The sequence below is a fragment of the Typopeltis vanoorti genome, chromosome 5 (genome assembly GCF_054136105.1).
Source record: "Typopeltis vanoorti isolate ZY-2024b chromosome 5, IOZ_Tvanoo_1.0, whole genome shotgun sequence".
Lineage (NCBI taxonomy): Eukaryota > Metazoa > Arthropoda > Arachnida > Uropygi > Thelyphonidae > Typopeltis > Typopeltis vanoorti.
This window is the reverse complement of record NC_143553.1, coordinates 80,472,893-80,497,498: the sequence shown is the minus strand read 5'-3', so window position 1 is coordinate 80,497,498 and position 24,606 is coordinate 80,472,893. Positions and strand designations below refer to the sequence as shown.

Here is a 24,606-nt window from a genome sequence, read left to right as displayed (position 1 = left end):
TGTTTAGAATTTTGTATAACTAAATATATATGGTGTAACATAAAGTGTTAATTTATATTTAACTGTATACGTAATCAAAAAGTTAAAGAAGTAGCTTAAATATTCTGTTGTTTTTATTTGTGAAATATTTAATGTTATGTAATCACTCATGAATAATATTAAACCATACATTACATTAGCGAAATGTTTACGTGCAGTCTGTTGTCATGGAGACGCACGCGTAAACAACCACGAGTGGAGTAGAGCGTGGCGTTCGAACGTAAGGTGGGAGTGAAGGTCATAGATAAAGGAGAGAGAGATATATAGAGAAGAGGGAAGGTCATAGAAATAAAAGAGAGAGAAGAATTAACATTAAGGAGTGAGGAGAGAGTTTTGCGGATCCAAGATTATATAATCCTCAGGGCAGAGATTTATGAGTATAGTGTTCGAAAGTGAACCTATAAGTAGTGAAACATAAAGTTTAATGTTATAAGCGAAATCTGCTGTTGTTATGAAGAAAAGTTGATACCGTAATCAGATAAAAGGAAACTGGACAGTCAATGCGAAAATTCTGATTAGTTCTAGTTAATCTGGATTACGATTAAATTCTATGTTGCCCTAAGAAAAGAGTTATATTGGTTACTTGGAGAAAAGTGAACAGGAAAAGATATTAGTACCTAATTACTGTTGTTTGGAATAGTGAAGTGCGACTTACAGTAATACAGTTTAAACTATGGAGAATATTTGTTATGTGTGTTCCGCTAATGTTAATTAAGTTAATTCATAAGTGCTCTCTCAATAATTTGATGTATTGAAGAATTTGTCTGGTAAGAGTAGTTGTATAAGTTTCTCTATTCTAGCATTAACTGTAATATACCTCCGATGCTCAAGGTCCGGGAATATATTTGCTTGGAATATAGCTTACGTAGTTTATTGCCTGCTGTGAATATAAACATTGAGCTGATAGATTTGTGAAGACTGAATAAAATGTGAAATTGTTATATTAACTTGAGATAAGAAGATTTGTGTTTTTTTGAGACTGTGAATAGTATATGAAAGTTAGAACATTGAATTAGCATCAGTGACCTAAGAAGATGTGTTAAGTTAATTGTATAGTTCCATTTTAAAATAGAGTTCTTGTATTTGTTGTCCATATCATATATTAAATGTTTTATTTTGTTGATCTAAATATTGTGTTTGCCTGAATTCCTTATTATTGCACCGTTCATAAATATTCGAATCTTGCGGGAACCCCAAGTAAAAATGATAATAGATGATTCGGCCTAATGAGATGACTGTTAACTTAATTTAGAACTGATCCTACTATTTATATAGACTAATCTAAGAATAGGGTGGCGCAGTATAAATATAAATTTCCCTACTTTTGGATCGGTGATCATTTCGTAATTAGTTGTATTATTCATAAAAGTGACTTGAAACTAGATAGAATTAGAACACGACAGAAAAGAGTCGTCACGACAATTGTTTTGCCAAATGTATTTCTACAACCAACAGATAACACTAATAATAGGACTCTAGCATTGATGTATAATTTTTTTTTTTCCCCACCAGAGGTCAGGCCAACAATTGTTGTAGCGGTTGGTCAGTGTCTTTAACAAACCAGTTTGATCGTAGTGTAGCTTGTTTCCTGTGTATAGTTGTATGCTCCAGAAGATGACCTTGACATAAAGGTCGAATGTAGATTTTAGTTATATTAAACTAAAGTTTTTATTCAAACACAGTAGTTGTCTCCATAGCTACATTACTTTGTCAAATATCTGAGAGACCGTCATTCTAAGAGTACTTTGGGCTCGACTTTTCTTAAATCTTTGTTTTAAAATGGTACTTAAGAGGGTTCCTTGTTACAATTTTAGTACCTTTCATTACAATTTAAATTAAATTAAGTGGTGTGTGTTTACTATGGTTGTAATTTGTGCTCTGAAGATGATTGTTGGGAATCCAGTGAAATATTAGTAAATGCAATAAATTATTTATTTTCCCATTATGTTTATAATGTGAAGCACTGCTATGAATTTTACTGTTAGTTAGCTCAGTATCCTCCTCTCCATATTTTTCCATTTCAGTGTTTTCTTGTCTTTTATGAGTCCTATCAATGAAAATTTGTCAACCATTAATTTGTCCATTAAAATTTGTCCATTAATGCAGTCTGCAGGCTAACTGTTTAATCCAAAGACCCTAATCTAGGGACTGGGTAAATTGTTCTAGAGTTGGAACTCAATGACTATAAAGGTGGAACCCTTTCAATTTCACTTGAATAATAATAACCTGTACACAAATAACTAATTTTTATTGCCTGCTATCATTAAATATCATTTTGTTAATGATTATTTCTTTTTACAGGCTCAACAGATGGCAACATACATGTTTGGAATGCAGACACTGGAAATAGGACTGTTGTCCTAAAGTGTAATTATGATGGTCCAATACCATGTGTACAGTTCAATCCCAAATATATGATGTTAGTTTCTGCTTGTACAAATATGGTAAGGAATATTACTGTTATCAGATTTTTGTTTGAATAACACCTTTCTCAAACTGCAACCAATCAAACTTTCTTATGGCAGAGCAGATACACATAGTCAAGTTAAATTTGAAAAATGATTAAGTTTGCTCAGTTTGAATTTCTCTTAGATCTAATGTTCATCTTTTTCATTGTACCATTCACTCTTGAAATAAAGCCACCATAGTTGAGTCGGTTTTCATGAATCCCTTGGGTTGGAAAGACATGGATTCAAATGTCATCTAGGACATAAAGAACCTTTATCAGGACTTTTCAGTTGAAAATAAGTTAGTCAGTCAGTCTCAATTATTATTATTATTAAGAGAGACCTCCAGGGAGTCAGGAATTTCCTGGAGGAGGTATCTTATATTATATGAACCAGCTATCATACTTATTCTTGAATTCATTCACATGCTTGCACACAAAACATACAATGAAAATCCATTCCAAACACACACTGAGAGAAAAATTTAGCCATCAACCCCTTCTTAGCAGCGTTCATTCTTAGCTTCCAAGGATGTGCTCTTGTCCTTTCCCCTGCCCTGCATAAAATGAAAAATTCCATCAACTGAAATCCTGTATGACCTTTTCATAAGTTTGTAAGTGTCAATCATATCACCTGTTTGCTAGTGTCTGCAGTCTACAAATTCTCAATCTGTCTTCATAATCAGTATTCCATAATCCTGATATCATTTTTAACACTCTTATGAAGGCCTTGTAAAGGCAAAATAACATCTTTATATTTACTTTTGAAAGTAAAGATATTTCGTTTCAGCATTGCAATTGTCTTTTGAGTTATATTTGAAATCTTTGCTACATGGACCCTGAACTTCCACTACTTGCTATCTACTAACACTCCAAGATCACTAGCCTGATCAGTTTTTTTCTGGCATAATCCCACTAATATAATAACATTGGATATCTAATCGCACCAGAATGTATGACTTTGCATTTACTGACATCCATTTTTCCATGCCCACAATTCCAGCCTATTCAAATCATTCTACAAGTACTGCATATCAGCAGCATTCCTAATTACTCTACCTATCTTTGCATCATCAGCAAATAACTGTATGTCACTTGTCAAATCCCTCCCAATATCATTAATGTACAGATTAAATAACAGTGGACCAAGGATTGATCCTTGTGGTACACCACTAGTTACCTTAAATCTTGCAGACTCACATCCCCTCTATACCACTTTTTAATATCTGTCAGTCAGCCATATTCTTATCCATGCTAATATTTTATAATCCAAACCAATATTCTCCAATTTACGCAAGTCTTCCTCTTCCATGCTGTATTCTGTCGAAAGCCTTAGCAAAATCCAAAAGTATCATGGTGTATTCATTCCCCTTGTTTAGTGCAATGGTAACATTATTATAGAATGTGACAAGTTTCTAAAACATGACCTTCCTTTAGTAAACCTGTGCTGTTCGTTGCAAAGTAGAGATTCAGTGTCAACCCATTTCTGAATGCCAGCCCTAGCCAATTTTTCCAAAATCTTCACCACCACCACTCCTGAGATACTGATTGGTTGATAGTTGGGTACATCAGTCTTTGCCACCACCCTTGTGCAACAGGTTTACCATACACCTAAACCTCTTTTTATGCGAATTTTTTTACATGAATTGGGATATCAAAAAAAAAAATTTTTTTTTTTACTTGATTTTTATTCACTTTTACGCGACCAACCTAAAGTCTAAGTTAGGAAAAAATCCATAATTCAAGAAAATTCTGAGAATTTTCTTGAATTACGGAATTTTCTGGAAAAAATTTTAAATTCTTACGAATTTCATTTATTGGGAATTCCCCGAATTATATAACTGACTGCACATAAAAAAGCAGTTTGAATTTGGTGTTTGAGTAGACAACACAGTTACCCCATTTTTTGCATTTGCATGTTTTAAGTGAAATCAAAATAAAAATCGCATTATAAAATTACTAATTTTGCCAAGAAATAATAAATGGTAAGCTATATGTAATTTTCACACTTTCATTTCATTAACCGAAGATTTTAATCCAGCCCTCACATGATGTTGCCGATGACCAAAAAAAAAAAAAGAGAGCTGTTTCCTTGGATATAAAAATTCATGAACAGATTAAAAAAACTGCAGCCAGATACTTCATCTCAATCGAGGAAAAAATATGAATTTCATGCAAGCAATGGTTAGCTGGCACCTTTATTATTTCTAACTCCTTTAACAGTACTCTTTCCTCCATTTCTAAGCTTCTTCAACAACCTCCAAATTATTTTGCCACCTTCTTGATATTTATTTATTTATTTTTTTTTGCCAAAGTCCTCCCATGACTTTTGTTTGGCTAGTTTTACACAGTGTTTAGCTTTTTTACATTTGTCTCTGTATTCTCTAAGAGCACAAGACATGCCATTCATAATATAAAAATTAAAGGTGAAACGGCTTCTGCTGATGAAACAGCTGCTAAAGCATTTTCACAAAAACTTACTAAAATAATTGAGGATTGAGGAAACACTCATGAACAAGTTTGGAATATGGATGAAACCGGCCTTTTCTGGAAAAAATGTCAAACAGAACTTAGGTATCAAAAATGCCAAACAGAGCTTACATATCAAAAATGCAAAAAACTGTTGGTGGGTTCAAAGTAGCAAAGGATCGCATAACACTCCTATTTTGTTCGAATGCTTAGGAGATTGGATGTTAAAACCATCATAATCAAATTCCTGCCATGTACCCTCAAGAGATATACAGGATATGATAGTACTACATGAAAAATTTACATCATTACTAACTTCCTATCTACAATTTTCCTCCAGATCAGTCTGTTACTTGTCAAGACTCCAATATTATCAGATCTTATATTTCTGTCGTCTAAGGCACTTTGTACCATATCAATCCACCTACATCTGACCTTCCTCTGGGTCGTTTTCCTGCCAACCTGGCAGAAAACACTTGTTTTGAAAATCTTTCCTCACCCATTCTGTTTAAATAACAATACCACCCAGATTAGCTCTGCTAACGCATTCCTGGATGCTGACAATGTCAAGTTCTTTCCTAATATCTTCGTTTTTAATATGATATTGCCATTGATGCCATCTGTTCACGCCTCTGATCTTTCTCAGGACTCTCATATCTGCAGTATCTAGTCTTTGGTCAAGTGTTTTACTTCTGACCCAGCTCTCAGATCCATAAGTTAAAACTGGTTTGAACACTGTCTTGTATACAGCTAATTTAGTGTTCCAACTAATTTCTCTCTTATTCCATATGAATTTATTCAATTGACTTTCTACCATACCAACTTTGTTGATTCTGTTGTCTATTTCCATATTTAATTTACCATCTTCACTAAAAATCGTGCTAAGTAGCTGAAATGTTTTACTTGTTCCACCGGTTCTCCATTCAAAACACAGTTAACATTTTCAACAATTCTACCTATTTTCATTGTCTTTGTCTTTTTAATGCTGACCTTCATACCATGTCTATTACAACAGTTATTTAATTTAGTCAAAGAACCTTGCAGACTCGTGGTGGATTTATTTAGAAGTATAACATCGTCCGCATAAAGCAAAGAGCTGACATTACCATCTCCAATTTTGATATCATGTTTAATACCACTTTCCTTCATAATGTGATCAATATAGATAATGAATAACAGAGGGGATAATGTACATCCTTGTCTGACACCAGATTTAACATTAAACCATCTTCCTGTACTTCCTTCAATTCTAACTGCTGACTTACAACTCAAATAATACAGACTAAGTATTGCTTGATATAATGCCCCATTGACACCATATAACTGTAGTGTATTGAATAGCTTCTCTCTTGGTACCTTATCATTTGCCTTTTCCAGATCTACAAAATTCAAATATGGATCTTTGTTATATTCCCATGATTTCTCCACTATTTGTCGTAAAGTGAAGATCTGATCCTGACAGTCTCTATTTGGCCTGAATCCAGCTTGTTCTTCACCAAGCGTTTCTTCTACAATTCTTCTCAACTGTTTCTCAAGTATACTTGCATATATCTTACCAGGAACACTCATTAGAGAAATACCTCTGTAATTCTCATGTTCAGTTTTATTTCCCTTTTTATATATGGTTACTATGTGAGCTCTACTCCAATCATCGGGAATTCGTCCCCTATCCAGGCCTTCTGAACTATGCAGTGCAGCCTCTGCAAGACTTTTATACCACCATACTTCAGCATTTCTGGTCGAATATCATCTACTCCTGCTGCCTTTCCATATTTTAAGCGCCTTTGATGGCTTTTTCTACTTCAAGTATGGATATGTATTCCTGACTGTATGTCTGTTGAGTGTTTGTTACCACTGTGCTATCACTGCTTGTTTCATTTTGCAATTTCTCGAAGTAATTACTCCATAAACAAGGATATCTTTTTCTCCTGTTTTCATGTCACCTTTATCATCTCTAACTCCTTTTACAGCTCTCTTTCCTCCATTGCTAAGCTTCTTCAACAACCTCCAAAATATTTTGCCACCTTCTTGATATTTATTTATTTTTTTTTTTGCCAAAGTCCTCCCATGACTTTTGTTTGGCTAGTTTTACACAGTGTTTAGCTTTTTTACATTTGTCTCTGTATTCTCTAAGAGCACAAGCTGACTTATTTGACAGGAACTTTTGATATGCTTTCTTCTTTTCCTTCACTGCTCTTTAACTTACTGTGTCCACCAAGGAGTTCTGATATTTCTATCCTTGCAGACAACCTCACCACATGCATCTCTGGCTGAATCAGTCAAGGTTTTCTTCAAGGTTTGCCACTGAATCTCTAAAGTTTGGTTCCTGTTCTCAAACTCTTTCATTTTTTTCTTCAATAATCTTTGTGTGTTTTAGTCTGCAGTTCGCATCTGAGAGCTGCTCTACTTTTATCGCTTTAAAACTTTCTTACACGTTATTCTTTTCAAAATGAAACTCAATTTTATCCTGCTCAAGACTAAATAGTGATCACTTCCAATTTCAAATCCTCTGTACACTCTGGTGTCCTGCAAAAGGGAGAAAACATCACTATCAACAATAACATAGTCAATGAGACTTTTCTTATTCCTTGCCTCTTCTCCATGTGAATTTGTGCACATTTTTATGTTGGAACATGGTGTTAGTAATAACCAGTCCATGTCATCATCTTTAAATTCCTGCCATGTACCCTCAAGGGGTGTACAGGATATGACAGTACTACATGAAAAAATTACATCATTACTAACTTCCTATCTACAATTTTCCTCCAAATCAGTCTGTTACTTGTCAAGACTCCAACATTATCAGATCTTATATTTCTATCGTCTAAGGCACTTTGTACCATATCAATCCACCTATATCTTGGTCTTCCTCTGGGTCGTTTTCCTGCCAACCTGGCAGAAAACACTTGTTTTGCTAATCTTTCCTCTCCCATTCTATTTAAGTGACCATACCACCTGAGATTAGCTCTGCTAACGCATTCCTGGATGATGACAATGTCAAGTTCTTTCCTAATATCCTCATTTTTAATATGATAATGCCATTGATGCCATCTGTTCACGCCTCTAATCTTTCTCAGGACTCTCATATCTGCGGTCTCTAGTCTTTGGTCAAGTGTTTTACTTCTGATCCAGCTCTCAGATCCATAAGTTAAAACTGGTTTGAACACTATCTTTTATACAGCTAATTTAGTGTTCCGACTAATTTCTTTCTTATTCCATATGAATTTATTCAATTGACTTCCCACCATACCAGCTTTGCTGATTCTGTTGTCTATTTCTATATTTAATTTACCATCTTCACTAAAAATCGTGCCTAAGTAGCTAAAATGTTTTACTTGTTCCACAGGTTCTCCATTCACAACACAGTTGACATTTTCAATGATTCTTCCTATTTTCATTGTCTTTGTCTTTTTATTGCTGACCTTCATACCATATCTGTTACAACAGCTATTCAATTTAGTCAGAGAATCTTGCAGACTTGTAGCGGATTTATTTAGAAGTATAACATCATCCGCATAAAGCAAAGAGCTGACATTAACATCTCCAATTTTGATATCAGGTTTAATACCACATTCCTTCATAATGTGATCCACATAGATAATGAATAACAGAGGGGATAATGTACATCCTTGTCTCACACCAGATTTAACATTAAACCATCTTCCTGTACTTCCTTCAATTCTAACTGCTGACTTACAACTCAAATAAAGACTGAGTATTGCTTGATATAATGCCCCATTGACACCATATAACTGCAGCGTATTGAATAGCTTCTCTCTTGGCACCTTGTCATATGCCTTTTCCAAATCGACAAAACTTAAATACAGATCTTTGTTGTATTCCCATGCTTTCTCGACTATTTGTCTTAAAATGAAGATCTAATCCTGACAGCCTCTGTTTGGCCTGAATCCAGCTTGTTCTTCACCAAGCTTTTCTTCCACAATTCTTCTCATCCGTTTCTCAAGTATACTTGCATAGATCTTGCCAGGAACACTCAGTAGGGAAATACCTCTGTAATTCTCACATTTAGTTTTATTTCCCTTTTTATATATGGGTACTACGAGAGCTCTACTCCAATCATCAGGAATTCGTCCCTCTGTCCAGGCTTTCTGAACTATGCAGTGCAGCCACTGTAAGACTTTTATACCACCATACTTCAGCATTTCTGGTCGAATATCATCTATTCCTGCTGCCTTTCCACATTTTAAGCCTTTGATGGCTTTTTCTACTTCAAGTATGGATATGTATTCCTGACTGCATGCCTGGTCAGTGTTTTTTATCGCTGTGCTGTCATCACTGCTTGTTTCATTTAGCAGTTTTTCAAAGTAATTACTCCATACTTCAAGGATATCTTTTTCTCCTGTTTTCATGTCACCTTTATCATCTCTAACTCCTTTTACAGCTCTCTTTCCTCCATTCCTAAGTATCTTCAAGAGAATATTTTTAGGAACGTATCTATCGTGTAAAAAGAGGTTTAGATGTACTTTCTTTCCATTCCTGTGGAATCTTCCGTGGTCTGAGACTCAAATTATATAGCTTGGTCAAACAAATGGCCAGTTCAGCTGAACACTCTTTTAGCACACGTGCGGATATCCCATCAGTCTCTATTGTTGAATTGTTATTCAGTTTTTGCAACAGCTCTAATACTTCTCCTCTTCATACACCTGAGTTTCTTCATGTAGTGAAGCGGGAGCAGTGATGACCACAATGTTGCATTCCCCCAGGTTGATAGCTTTTAGCAAAATGAGCACTCATTAGTTGAAGAACCTCTTCTACATCTGTCACCCTAACACCATCTGCATTCAGAAGAGTTATTCTTTCATATTCGTTGTTTTTTTTTACTAGCAGCATATTAATAGAATTCTTGTGGGTCGTCTTTAGCTTGCAGAGTTAGTTTCTTTTCATTCTCAGACTTAACTTTCCGTACAACAGTTGTAACTATTCTAGCCTGCTGCTTATCATTTTCATAATGGATGTCATCCTTATACACATGGTATTCCTTCCACATCATCTGTTTCTTACAAATCTCTTGCTTAATAAGATTATACATCCATTTAACTCCTATGCTATTCATTCTTCTAACTCTTGGGACACATTCTGATATTGCATCATTTAAGTATTTTTTAAATGCTTCCCATGCACTGGTCAATATTCTTCCCATCTAGCAACTGATACCATTCCGCTGAACTCAGTATATTCCTCAGTTTGTCATAATTTCCTACTTCGTAGTTCAGCAATCTTTTCCTATTCCCATTATGATTACTCTTTTGGCATCCATTTGTCTCTATTTGGTGATGCATTTCTTCATTACTAGTAACCGATCCTGGTGGATCGGTTGCTAGTAACAACACTTCACTATGTAATTGATCTAGTTATATTCTACCTCACACCAGATGGCTTCAAATTCACTGCCACATGAAACACTTACTAGTACTGCAATCATAGGTCTCAACACTGACTTTGTTGTCATCTGATATCATGCCCCCTCTTCTACTGTCTATCCTTCCTAAAAATACTGTACCCTTTACACTGAATATCAGTTAGTATGTCTGATTCTGATAGCCAGGTATCACTAATGCCTACAATCTGAGGTCCCAACATATTGACCAAGGTAACAAACTCTACCTCTTTGTTTCTGATTCTCCTAGCATTCGTGTATAGACATAATAATCTACCTGCATGTTCTTTTGTATATATACTCTTGACTGCAGTGTGCATGACACAGTTGGACACCTTGCAGCTCTCTATTCCTCTCAATTATGCTTGCATAAATCATTGTACTACTCAGTAGGGAAAACCTTCTGTAATACTTACATTACTTTCTTTTCCCTTTTTAATAGACGTTACTATTTAATGCTTTACTCCAGTCATCTGGCATTTGAACCCAACTAGGTCTGAATTATGCACTGTGTCCACTTGGAAATTTTTTATTCATCAATATTTGAGCATTTCTGATCAAATGTATCTATTCCTTCTATTCCTGCTTTCCTTTTATATTTCCATCTTCTACGCCTCTTCTTACTGCATCAATCTGTATAGATCTTGGTTTTTTTTCCCCTACCATCCTGCCAAAAATCACTTATTTTTGCTAACTTCTTCTGAGACACTCTTGAATGATAATGATGTCAACTTTCTTCCTCAAATATCCTCATTTTTGATATGGTTCTGTCATTGATGCCATCTATTTATTCTCATAATTTTGATAGTTTCTAGTGTTTGATTAGTGGTAATCTCATGGTAATCATGAGTACCATGAGCCAATTTCTCATCCATCTACCTCTGATCTTTGGAACAGCCTCTCTCACTCCCATACCTACACACTTTGCTGAGTGTGGGTAAGGTCTTTGGTCATGTGACCCTTTTTTTGTGGGCCAGGTATTAATAATAAATAAATAATTACAGTTCTTAAACTCATTGAAATAATTTTCCATATGAACTTCTGCATTCACAACTAAGAATGGTTTCCTTCTCTAGTTCCACTGTGATCAAGCTGGAAGTGATGTAGTGATGTTTATCATTACTAATTCTAAGTCTCCTTTCCTGTAGCACTTCTTTCACCCAGCTGCTATCAGTGTTATGTCCATTGGCACTAGAGTAGTTCCAAATGGGATGGCTTGCATGATTTCTGTTGTTCCTTTCCTTGGACTAACTACTGTTTTGCTCTTCTGATCCAAACATCTCCTACTGAATAACTGAAATAATTCTTGCCATAATGAAGGCCTTCATCCCCAGAAGTCCAGACCATTATCATCAGGAAATTCAAATCAGACTCTAACAAGTCTGCCTGTAGAAAACTTGCCTACTGCTCAAATGACAATTGTGCTTCAGTTTTCTTGCTTAGGCACTGGAAACAACCACTGCCAGTTCATCTTTCTAACTCTCTCACATCCAGATGGTGCTGTTGTAACATCATCCAAGGATGATGTTACAACAGCTGGCTTCCTAGTGTTAATAATTGGTGGATTTTTATATAGAGGATATTCATAGATATTATCATAATATTAATCCTGTCATAGAGATGATCTCTGTTTCTAATAATTATTTTTAATTTATTTCCGAGTGTACCTATATATTATTATATGCACCAGGGTTCACTCCAATTGGTGCACTGATCTTAACTCTTTCTTTCAGAATCCAAATAATCACTGACTCAAGACCAAAATACAAAATAAACACATTTTATATAAACAAAACAATATATATACACTTCAAATATTACATAACTAACTACAAAATTAATTGGATCCAAGGCCTTTTTAAAATAAACTTACACTTAAGACTAAACACTTTGTTTTCAAAATGACAAAATGTTCATAGCCTATTTCTCTCTGTGTCCAGGCCCTTTTCTGAAGATATATAACTCTATTCTTCATTTACACAGGATCCTTTTTCATCACTCATGTAGCACACATAAAATCTTCCTGACTTAATTCTGTCTCTTTTCTTCAGTAGAAATAATAGTCAGATCCAGCGTCCTTAATACAGATGAAACTTCTTATCAGAGTTTTCTCGAACATTCCTTTAGAACGTAAATAGTAAATTCTTCTTTTATTCACTAAATGCTTATTGACAGTCTTATTCTTCCAATTAAAAAAAAAAACTTACAGTTCTACGATTCCCTTTTCGGAATATACTATAAATCTTTCAATTAGTGTTTCCTCCAATATTCTGTTTAAAATGCATATAGCAATATTTTCTTTTATTTATCCACATACTTATTCCACATTAAAACTTATTAGTTCCACGATTCCTTTTTCGGAATATACTATTAATTTTCCTCTGACTGTCACATAAAAAACTTAAGTTCCTCCGAACCTAAATATCTGCCAGCCTGTGTTCTAAATTCCTTCCGAACGCTCTCTTGTTTACTCTCTCGTTGCTTCGATACCGAACTTGTCAGCTGTCAATCACACATCAAACTTCTCGGTGAGCATGCACACCACTCTGTGAAATTGGTAAGCAAGAAATTAGGTATAAATAATGGCTGACACGTTGTCTCTGTTAGCGACGAGAGAGAGAGAATGTCTTCATAAAAACACAAAACTTAATATTTTAAATTACAATAAAATTCCTCTAAGTAATACAAATATCAAATCTAGTAAGTACATCAAATTTTTTAATTTCTTTACATATCACTTTTGACAAAACAATTTCCATAACGGGCACATCGCAAGTGCCGACAATGCGTGTTATGAAAACAAAACTAATAAACATTTTAACATAAACAATTCGTAAAAATATTCAGAATTTTAAATTATGATTATTTTTACACTAGTATCATTTTTGTCCTTCAATTCCTGTGTAAGGTAGCCATTATGAATTAACCCCCACTTTAACAAGAACTGCTTATTTCGTGCTTATCTATTCACTGAATAGACCAGTCAATTCCAGTCCCAGTAACTCTGCTGGTCTTGATGTTATCCCCAGTTATGCTTAAAACTATGCTACAGAATTTATGCCCATCCTATATCATCTTTACAGTCTTTCATGCTTATTTGTCATCTGTTCTACAGCATTGAAATCTATATTCAATCCAACTCAAAAAAGAAGATAAAAGCCAGCTATCAAACAATCATCCAATTACACCTACCTCAGTTTCATTGAAAATGGTGAAAGTCAACAAGTTAAGAAGATATTTTAGAAAGTTATGTTTTATTGATTGAAAAAGATTTTTGTCCAGTCTTCACTACTCACCATGGACGAGTATATTTGTTGAGCCCTGACAATCAACTGTCATTACCTGGAAGCCCACCAATTAGGACTTTGTCACACTTGATCCACAGGTCAACTTGGCCAGTACACCCATATTGTTGCTTTAGACATTTTCCTGGCATTATTGGTTCTAGCACAAAAAGCTACTTACCAAAGTGATAGCTTGTGGTCTACCATCTACCTTTTGGACTAGAGTGGATACCAGTTTTCTCTCTGGAGAAAACTGGTATCCATGAACCACGACACTGCATGTCGTGGTTCATGGCTTCCTTTCTTCAGATTTCCCCACCAATGCTAGAATACTCCAGGGATCTGTACTTGTGGCAGTGCTCTTTCTCCTCTTCATAAATGACAATCTATTTAAAGTTTCCTGAACATGAAATCCACATTGCTCCTCTCTGGATTTGTATAACAGCATAGCAAACTTAATATTTTATGAAGCAATCCTAAATTATCTTCTCCAAGGCTACTTTCAAATAGACATAATTAAGGTATAAATTATAGCCAAGTGTTAATAAACCACAATTCAAGTCATGATGATACTTTATTTTCAAACTTTGTTTACTTACACTTAGATAAAGTATTAAGCACAAATATAATTTCTTATCAAGTATAATTTATTTTGTTACCAAGTTAAATACTTTCTATGACTCAAATTGTTTAGTAAATAATCAGTTGTATTTTGAAAGTTGATTATGGTAAAATAAGAAATTAAAGAAAATTATAATATGATCTATGATAAGTGATTGGAATTCCATATGGACAACTGATATTTCTGAAACATGGCAGATTATAAGACTTAAAGTATAGTATTGCTATTCACTATTTATAAGGCAGTCCAGCCAGAAAGTGATCATAATCTTACTAACTCCAATCTCAAGTAGGTCCTTTCTTCTATTGTCCTTTGATATAAATATCAGTGAGTCAACCATTCCAATCTCAAATACTCAGTCCAACTCAGATGAGAACTCAGTCCAACTTTGACAATAGTTGCCCCAGTCCTGGAGATACTTCAGGTGCAAACTTTGTTTGCTTACACTTGGATAAAGGATTAAACTAAATATACAATTTATAGGGGTGCTTAAGGGTCAAAGCTGTATAACTGAGAGGAGACCTCCACATAGACTTTAAAGGAATGCGGAGAACCGACCAGGGCTTCTGACCTAATGTCCAATCCTCACCTTCTCGTGGTGCACCCTGTTGGGTATCTACCTGGATACTGAACGAACGAGGATGGGCTGGCAATTTGGGATTTAGCCGACCAAATTGTATTCTTATTGGTTAAACCAAAATAAAAAATGATGGTACAACATGACAAAATTTCATGCCAGCTGGGGCGTCGCCCGGTTAAACAAGGTCCCCGTTGTTTTTGCCAGGGAACCAGGGCGAACAGCGAAAAGTCAGCTACTGGAACAAATCGTAAAACAAACCCCAACTCAACATCACCAGAGTTAAAGATCGGTACTATCAACATAAGAAGCCTGAATGGCAAAGAAATGGACTAGCTGAGGAATTAGATAAGTACCAGATCGACATAATAGGGGTGACTGAAACAAAAAAGGCAAAAATTGGTGAGATCTTTCTGAGCAATAAATACAAAATGTTATATTCAGGCAATGACAATTGAGGAAAAGAAGGAGTAGCCATAGTATTCAACACAAAATACGAGGCTAATCTTCTTGAATGGCAGTCAGTCTCAAGTAGAGTAATGTGGGCAAATATGAGAATGGGGAACTGGACAATGAGACTTATTTGTGTCTATGGTCCCACAGAAGGTTCTACTAAGGTAGAAGTGGAGGAATTTTTTGAGGCTTTAGAAAAAGCAACTGACACAATGAAAAAGGAAAAGTTGGTCCTTGTTGGGGATCTAAATAGCAGAGTAGGAAATGATTGTGAGACATACAAAAATATTTTGGGAAAATTTGGAGAAAAGAGCAAACCTAATAATAATGGCAAATATCTGTTGGATTTCTGCTCAGGACATGGATTGGTTATTACTAACACCATGTTCCAACATAAAAATGTGCACAAATTCACATGGAGAGAAGAGGCTAGGAATAAGAAAAGTCTCATTGACTATGTTATTGTTGATAGTGATGTTTTCTCACTGGTGCAGGACACCAGAGTGTACAGAGGATTTGAAATTGGAAGTGATCACTATTTAGTCTTAAAAGGATAAAATTGAATTTCATATTGAAAAGAATAACATGTAAGAAAGTTTTAAAGTGAATAAAAGTTGAGCAGCTATCAGATGTGAACTGTAGACTAAAATACACAAAGATTATTGAAGAAAAAATGAAAGAGTTTGAGAACAGGAATCAAACCTTGGAGATTCAGTGGCAAACTATGAAGGAAGCATTGATCGATTCTGCCAGAGAGGCATGTGGTGAGGTTGTCTGCAAAGATAAAAAAATCAGAACTCCCTGGTGGACACAGGAAGTTAAAGAGGCAGTGAAGGAAAAGAAGAAAGCGTATCAAAAGTTCCTGTCAAATAAGTCAGCTTGTTAATGCTAAAAACAAAAGTCATGGGAGGACTTTGGCAAGAATATGGAAAATAAATATCAAGAAGGTGGCAAAATATTCTGGAGGTTGTTGAAGAAGCTTAGGAATGGAGGAAAGAGAGCTGTAAAAGGAGTTAGAGATGATAAAGGTGACATGAAAACAGGAGAAAAAGATATCCTTGAAGTATGGAGTAATTACTTTGAAAAACTGCTAAATGAAACAAGCAGTGATGACAGCACAGCGATAAAAAACACTGACCAGGCATGCAGTCAGGAATACATATCCATACTTGAAGTAGAAAAAGCCATCAAAGGCTTGAAATGTGGAAAGGCAGCAGGAGTAGATGATATTCGACCAGAAATGCTGAAGTATGGTGGTATAAGAGTCTTACAGTGGCTGCACTGCATAGTTCAGAAAGCCTGGACAGAGGGACGAATTCCTGATGATTGGAGAAGAGCTCTCATAGTACCCATATATAAAAAAGGAAATAAAACTGAATGTGAGAATTACAGAGGTATTTCCCTAATGAGTGTTCCTGGCAAGATTTATGCAAGTATACTTGAGGAACGGTTGAGAAGAATTGTGGAAGAAAAGCTTGGTGAAGAACAAGCTGGATTCAGGCCAAACAGAGGCTGTCAGGATCAGATCTTCACTTTACGACAAATAGTCGAGAAAGCATGGGAATATAACAAAGATCGATATTTGAATTTTGTAGATCTGGAAAAGGCATATGATAAGGTGCCAAGAGAGAAGCTATTCAATACACTACAGTTATATGGTGTCAATGGGGCATTATATCAAGCAATACTTAGTCTGTATTTGAGTTGTAAGTCAGCAGTTAAAATTGAAGGAAGTACAGGAAGATGGTTTAATGTTAAATCTGGTGTGAGACAAGGATGTACATTATCCCCTCTGTTATTCATTATCTATATGGATCACATTATGAAGGAAAGTGGTATTAAACATGATAGCAAAATTGGAGATGTTAATGTCAGCTCTTTGCTTTATGCGGATGATGTTATATTTCTAAATAAATCCGCTACAAGTCTGCAAGATTCTCTGACTAAATTGAATAGTTGTTGTAATAGATATGGTATGAAGGTCAGCAATAAAAAGACAAAGACGATGAAAATAGGCAGAATCATTGAAAATGTCAACTGTGTTGTGAATAGAGAACCTGTTGAACAAGCGAAACATTTCAGCTACTTAGGCACGATTTTTACTGAAGATGGTAAATTAAATATAGAAATAGACGATAGAATCAGCAAAGCTGGTATGGTGGGAAGTCAATTTAATAAATTCATATGGAATAAGAGAGAAATTAGTCGGAACACTAAATTAGCTGTATACAAGACAGTGTTCAAACCAGTTTTAACTTATGGATCTGAGAGCTGGGTCAGAAGTAAAACACTTGACCAAAGACTAGATACTGCAGATATGAGAGTCCTGAGAAAGATTAAAGGCGTAAACAGATGGCATCAATGGCAATATCATATTAAAAACGAGGATATTAGGAAAGAACTTGACATTGTCAACACCCAGGAATGCATTAGCAGAGCTAATCTCAGGTCCTATGGTCACTTAAACAGAATGGGCAAGGAAAGATTAGCAAAACAAGTGTTCTCTGCCAGGTTGGCAGCAAAACGACCCAGAAGAAGACCAAGATATAGGTGGATTGATACGGTACAAAGTGCCTTAGGTGATAGAAATATAAGATCTGATAATGTTGAAGCCTTGACAAGTAACAGACTGATTTGGAGGAAAATTGTAGATACGAAGTTAGTAATGATGTAATTTTTTTCATGTAGTACTATCATATCCTGTACACCCCTTGAGGGTACATGGCAGAAATTTGATGATGATGATGATGATGATATAATTTATAGTCTAACCAAGTGAAAAATAATTACATTAATATTAATAATCAGTAAGAATGGTGACAGGGTAAGTAATCAAGTGACTAAGAAAGCCATAGCAGGGTCAATAGCACTTTTATTATGATTAAATGCAATATGTGTATTTCTCAAAAAGCTATTTTTTAAATTTACGCATGTGAAAGTAGAGAGAGGTAATTTTTTGATCTCCTGTCTCTTGCATTGCACTTTTCTTTTTGCTGAATTAAGGACCCTGATGATTCAAACAGATGCAACACCCATAACAGTAAAGATTTACTTTATTTACTTCTGAACTGAATTCCTGCATGAACAATTTCTCCTGTTGTATACTTTCAGAGTACGTGACTTTCCTTTTATACATGGCTGCTGACTGTGATTAATTTTATAATCGAAATACTTACGTTATAAAATTCTTTACATGCAGTTTTTTTTTCCTTTCCTATGTGCTGAAATAAAAACAGAAACTGATCTTTTACTTTCTTGAAATGCATGAAAGAAATGGATTTCAGGCTAGTACAACACCACCTGAAAATATTATTCATTCTTTGCCAGATCTATGTTTTGTGTCTAATTATTCATATTGAAATCAGAATAGTGATATAACTGACATTGTTCCCTTCTCTTTATCTAGGCCTTCTGGTTGCCGTCAATTGATGATGGGCTGTGAGGTAATATACTAGTGCCTTGCCTTGTTGACGGGTTTGAAGAAACTTGAAGAATTTAACTATGACCAAGAAATCAGACTTTGACGGGTGAAAAAAAAAAAATAAAAAGTCTATCCAAATCTGTGATATCATCCTAAAGGGCTTTAATGTGTAGTTTACAGGGTCATTACTTTGTGTGGCTCAGGAGACATTGGATGACAGTCATTACTTTTTTTTTTCTTAACAGTGTGGGAAATAAGATTTTTATTTTCCCAGAATGAGCTTTTATGTTCTTATCAGGTTATGTAGCGTATTATGAATGTGCCACCTCTGTTATGGAAAGTGCAGATATTTTCATATATATGTTTGAGGAATATTTTTATTTCTGTAGTAATTGCATAGTTTTATATAAATTTGTAAATCTTTAATTTTTTAAGTAGACATTTTCATTAATTTCTGACACTAACAATATGTACATTTTCAATATATCTGACTGTGATATGTCCTAGTTCAGCTGTGTTGAAAAACGTTCTTACAAACAGTTCTGAAGTTTGTTCTTATAGTTTATTTAGAATTAATTTTTTTGGAATTTGTATTTTACTCAACCAGTAAATAGCACTTACTTGTTGAATGGAAGGGTATCACAAACTGTAAATAAAATGCTTTACTAACTGTATGATTCACATTTAAATATTTTACTTCCCACACTGTTAATTTTAGTGTCTGTTTAATGTCCAGCATTATAGATTTTAGTGTTTATTTTTGAAATTAGTGTGTATTCTTTGTTGTATTGTCAGCAACCATATATATTTATTCCACAAAACACATTATAATAATAGTTAAGTATTGTAGTTGCTTTTTTTTTTCCTCTGGTGATATTTATATTCTTAAAGCATGAACATGTCAGCTGCAGCTTTATGACCATTGTATAATAACACTGTCATATTAGAAATTGATGTATTTTTTGTATTATATTTTTCATAGCTTAAGTTTGGCTTTATGTAGTGTCGTATTATTTAGATTTTTATGTGACACTTAAATAAAATAGGAGTAATTGAATATGAAATGCAAATGTTGGGGGGAAAATGGACAACATTTTTCTTGTTTTCTGAAAAAGTGCTAAATTTTATTTCGACGTAATTAAACTACTCAACTCTTATCAGTTAGGGATATTATAATTGTCATTTTAATGATCTTCATATTCATCAATCTGGTAAAGATGCTCTAATTTTTTATTGGTTATGACTTTTGCCATGTTTGCTTCTTTGTTGTCATCAGAAAATTTCATCCTATTCATTATCAACCTAGTCAAAACCAGCAGTTAAATTTCTTGATTAAGCTTTTCGGTTACAACTAATATTTTATAATTTCTAAAGTAGAAAGAAAAGAAACTTATTTTCACTTCAATTCCAGAAAGCACTCTTCATGTCTTAATGTATATAGAATAAGAAATTATGTATTCATGATACCTGTTTTGTATATTGATAAAACTTTTATCTGGCTTTATTTTTTAAATAATTTAGTTTGGTAGTATTTCTTATTAACAATGTGTTATTACATAATGAATTAATGAATATGAAATGCTACCTTTTCAACAGACACATTTTCATCCAGTAGTAATACCCTATTACCATAAGTCATATCAGTCAGATTTACAATTATTACTATCATCATGGTAATTATCTCAGTGACATTTGAACGTTTATCTTAGTGTAATTTTCATGAACTATATTTTACTAAAATAGAACTTCTGAAAGTAGCATGTGGTCTGTTCAGAATGCTTGGTATCTCATGCATCCAACTCTCACTATAGCAAACTCAGGGACCACAAGAATAGTTTGGTACAGTTTGATAATAGTGAATTTCTTTTAGAATAGTGTTGTGCATGTGGCTTTGGTCAGGACTTTTCAGTAGTTTGTTATAGCGAGCAAGTTTGCTATAGTGAAAGTTGACTGTGTTGTGTAAAAGAATCTATTCATTTAATGTATGCCTGAACTGCACTAGTGTGGTTTCATTTCTATAATGATAAACAGTATCTGTCAAAAGCACAAATAAGTTCTCATTCTGAAAGAAATGCAGACTGGATGATGATGATTTGCTGATAAATATTTATCAGTAGAATTGCTAGGCTCAGCCTTGTTTTGTAGTTTTTACATTTTAAACAAATACTATATGGTGCTATATGTCAGTCTAACATTAAATAGTTTTTACACATTGGTTATCTGAAATGATTATAGAATTGATGATGATGATTTTCAAGTATACAAGCAATCAATATTTTAATTTTATTGATTAAATTAGTATATAAAATTTTTGAAAAGTATATTTCACTTTCAGAGAGAACATTATCGTTATACAATTGACAAGATTTTGAATATTAATATAAATTTTGAATGCTGTAGTTTTTTTTGTCATGATTTAGCAAAACTTCACATTATGAAAAAATAATTAATTCAGCATAATTAATATAATTAAACCAAATAAATGAATGATTTTTTAGTTTATCCAAAGTACTGCCTCATTCCAAGGTAACATTCAAATAATAAATAAAGTGTTGATAATCTTGTAAATATACCAGTAGAAACAGTAGGACTTTAATATATATCTGTGTAGAGATAGAAATGAATACAGAAAATTATCTTAATATAGTTGCACTGAAACTTAGTTGGTAAGATAATGTTGAGATTACCCGTGTATATTTTGTAGCATTCTATACCTATGGCTGCCATAGAACTTGTCATATTGTAAAGGTTCCTTTTTTTTATAAAATTTTCATTTATTACTGTAGTGGGGTGTTTGTCTGTTAATATAAAGCATTTTCAATGCCAATAAGCATTCATAACAAGGACAACTGCTGTGATTACTCAATACAAGGATGATATAAAATTGTTTGGTGCATTATAATATGGAACAAAATCTATCAACCAGAAGTAAAATAATGTATTTATAAACTATTTCATGAATAGTAATTGTATTTCCAGTGATAGGCTGTAAAACACATACCATTTGTGTTCATGTTCAAAGTTGTGTATTTATTTATTCCTATTTATCGTAATTCATTTAACAAAGCATATTGTAAAAGAAATTGCATTTTCCTCTTACTGAGCAATATAAAGCTGTTGGTGTGTGTGTTGGGGGATGTAATTGTTGGTGGATATAATTATATATATATATATATAATTTTTATTTTATTTATTATCATCTTTTTTTTTTATTTTTGTATTCCATCCCAAGGAATACAAAATACAAAAGGCGAGATATTGACAGACAAAACACACTATGCATATAGGATTATCATCACATTAAAAAGGGCTTACATATGATGCCAAACTATTTAGCCAAAATCCAGAAACTCTGCTTTAGAGACCAAACATGAAACTTTTTGAAACCAGTCCTCTAGTAAGGGACATTTTTCTTGCTAGGTAAGATTCAAACTTGCAGTCTATTGGTTGGCAAATCCATCCTCTTAGCAAATCAGGCTAGCAAAATAACAGCAGATAATATTAAAACCATTGCTATTTAAAATTTGCAACTATTGCCCTTGCTGTAGTTGGTATAAAAGGTTTGTCCATTCAGTCATATAATTAATTCATTATCATGAAGTGTTTTGATGTAGATATTGAGTAAAATTCTGAATATTTGCTCCTATTTATGCACATCTGAAATTGCTTTTACATCCAGTAAAAATTGTAAGAGTTATCAGTTTTAAATTTAACTTTTTTTTTCACATTAGGAAATATTGTAGAATCAGTTGAGATTAGAATATTAAAAAAGCCTAATTGAATGCTAGATATTTATGACAATTCCTGACCTACTTATTACCAGTGCATTCTTGGAGTATCTGAACCAGTAAACTTTCCAGTAATCATTATTGAAATTATTAAAACTATTCATTACTTTGAATATTGATGATTGTGTCTTGTATTAAGCATAGATATAGTTTTATGTTATTTAGAAGTCTGTAAGTTAATATTAGAAATTCTCTTTATTACTTGATTAATTTATTCACAAGTCTAGTGTTTTTTTGTGTTGCACATATGATCTCATCTTGTCATCCCTTGTAAGGCTCACTGGCCTGTTTTGGCTAAATAGTTTGGCATCATATGTAAGCCTTTTTAATGTGATGATAATCCTATATGCATAGTGTGCTTTATCTGTCAATAGCATGCCTTTTCTGGTCAGTTTGCCTGTTTTGCAGAATGAAAAACCTGAGTTTCCAGGAAGGGGCGAACCCTTCCATCTCTATGTGAGACTGGCTAAACTCACCTTCATTTGAAAAGTTCTTATAAAGGTTCTTCATATCCTATAGATGAAAAGAACTTTTATAAAAGAATTCAAACCCAGATCTTTCCATCCATCATTACTCACTGAGCTATGGAGCCTCTACATCCCTATTTTAAACTTAATAATGTAGCTCTCAGCTGCTTTGTCAGTTAACAATTTTTAAATAAATCAATGCAGTTTTTAATCATCATTAAGAAAAACAGAATTAATGCATTTAAAAGATTTTAATAAATGCAAACATTTTTCTCATAATTAAAAAATGTATTGAACATATTATCAAGAAATAACATTAACCTAATAGAGTAACTTGGGGTAACTTGAAATTCTTTCTTCTTCCTTCACCACCACCATCAAAAAGTTTTTTTTTCCCCCATTGGATTAGAATATAATTTATGGAAATAAGTTAGGTGACATTTGCTGAAATGAGATGTTATATAATGCACAAAAAAATTTCAACTCATCTTGGCTAAAAGAAAGATAAAGGAGTAGAAGTATTATAGAAATGAATTCTCTTGCTCAGATATATTTGACTGTTAAATGGATTTCCAAGTCATTACTATTTTAATGCATTTATTCTGTTATTTGCTTATTTAAAAGGAGGCTTTTACCTTAGGATGACAGTAAGCACAGTAACATTATTATGGTGGATGCATTATTGATCCAGTGATCAAACCTTTTTTGGAAAACAATACCATGTTTGTTTATTTTTAAGTACTTGAAAATGTGATGTTGCAAAAACGTCTTAATTATATATTTATTTATTTATTTTTATAGAAATATATATATATTATAATTTGTATATAGAATAATTTCTATAAAATATATTTTTTTTTATAGAAATTATTATAGATATAAATTTGGTACATTTAGCCTTCTTTAGTCCATTATTCCAAAACTTGGAAAATATTTTAGGAGCAAGATAGCTTCTTGCTCTTGGTAAATATGTTTCTTTTTTATTTCTGACCAAGTGAAAGTTTGTATTTATATGTTCTGATACATATACCATCAGCTCAGTATTCTTCTAAGGAAAAAAACGGCAGCAATATTTTTTTCCTTCTTAAAACTTATGATTTTGGAACATGGTAAGTTGCACTTTTTTGTTAAAATAAAATAAATATCCCTATGGTTATATATATACATATAAGCTTTGATTGCTAATCAATTCTATAGTGCTATCAGAATTCTGTAGTGAATTCTGAGGATTCATTTTGATCCTTGATGAAAATTTACATTTAAAGAAAATTGGTTGCTTACCTGTACTGTTAAGGCTACTAGTGGCAGTGCTTGATTTAAGTTTTTTTAGGAGTTGTTTTGGAGGGAAAAGAGTGAAACTTGTTATTTGTCAAATAACAAGGAATTAAATTACAGAAACTGTTAAGGCCTGTATTTAAAATTCAGACAGTTTTTGTTTGGAAAAATTTTATCCAACAAAAAATGGACATGGGAGGGGGGAAGAGTTGATAAATTATATGTGTGATTATTGGTATCTTGTTTATTTATTTTTTCTTTTAAAATTTTACCATATAAATAAGTACAATGAGGTAATTTTACCATTGTAATGTACTGTATTATATTTTTGCAAAAGTAAAATTTCTTTTTAGATGACAATATGAAA

General features: G+C 33.4%; 1 protein-coding gene across 1 annotated transcript in view; it reads left to right on the top strand.

Annotated features, from left to right (window-relative positions):
* LOC150106591 (WD repeat-containing protein 82-like) overlaps window positions 1-19,379 on the top strand; it is a 228,974-nt gene extending 209,595 nt beyond the window's left edge. The window contains exons 8-9 of the mRNA XM_090392561.1: window positions 2,341-2,483; window positions 18,695-19,379. Coding sequence (XP_090248687.1) covers window positions 2,341-2,483; window positions 18,695-18,730 — 179 coding nt within the window. The 3' untranslated portion in view covers window positions 18,731-19,379. The remainder of the gene's footprint in view (window positions 1-2,340; window positions 2,484-18,694) is intronic.
* The last annotated feature ends 5,227 nt before the right edge of the window (window positions 19,380-24,606 follow it).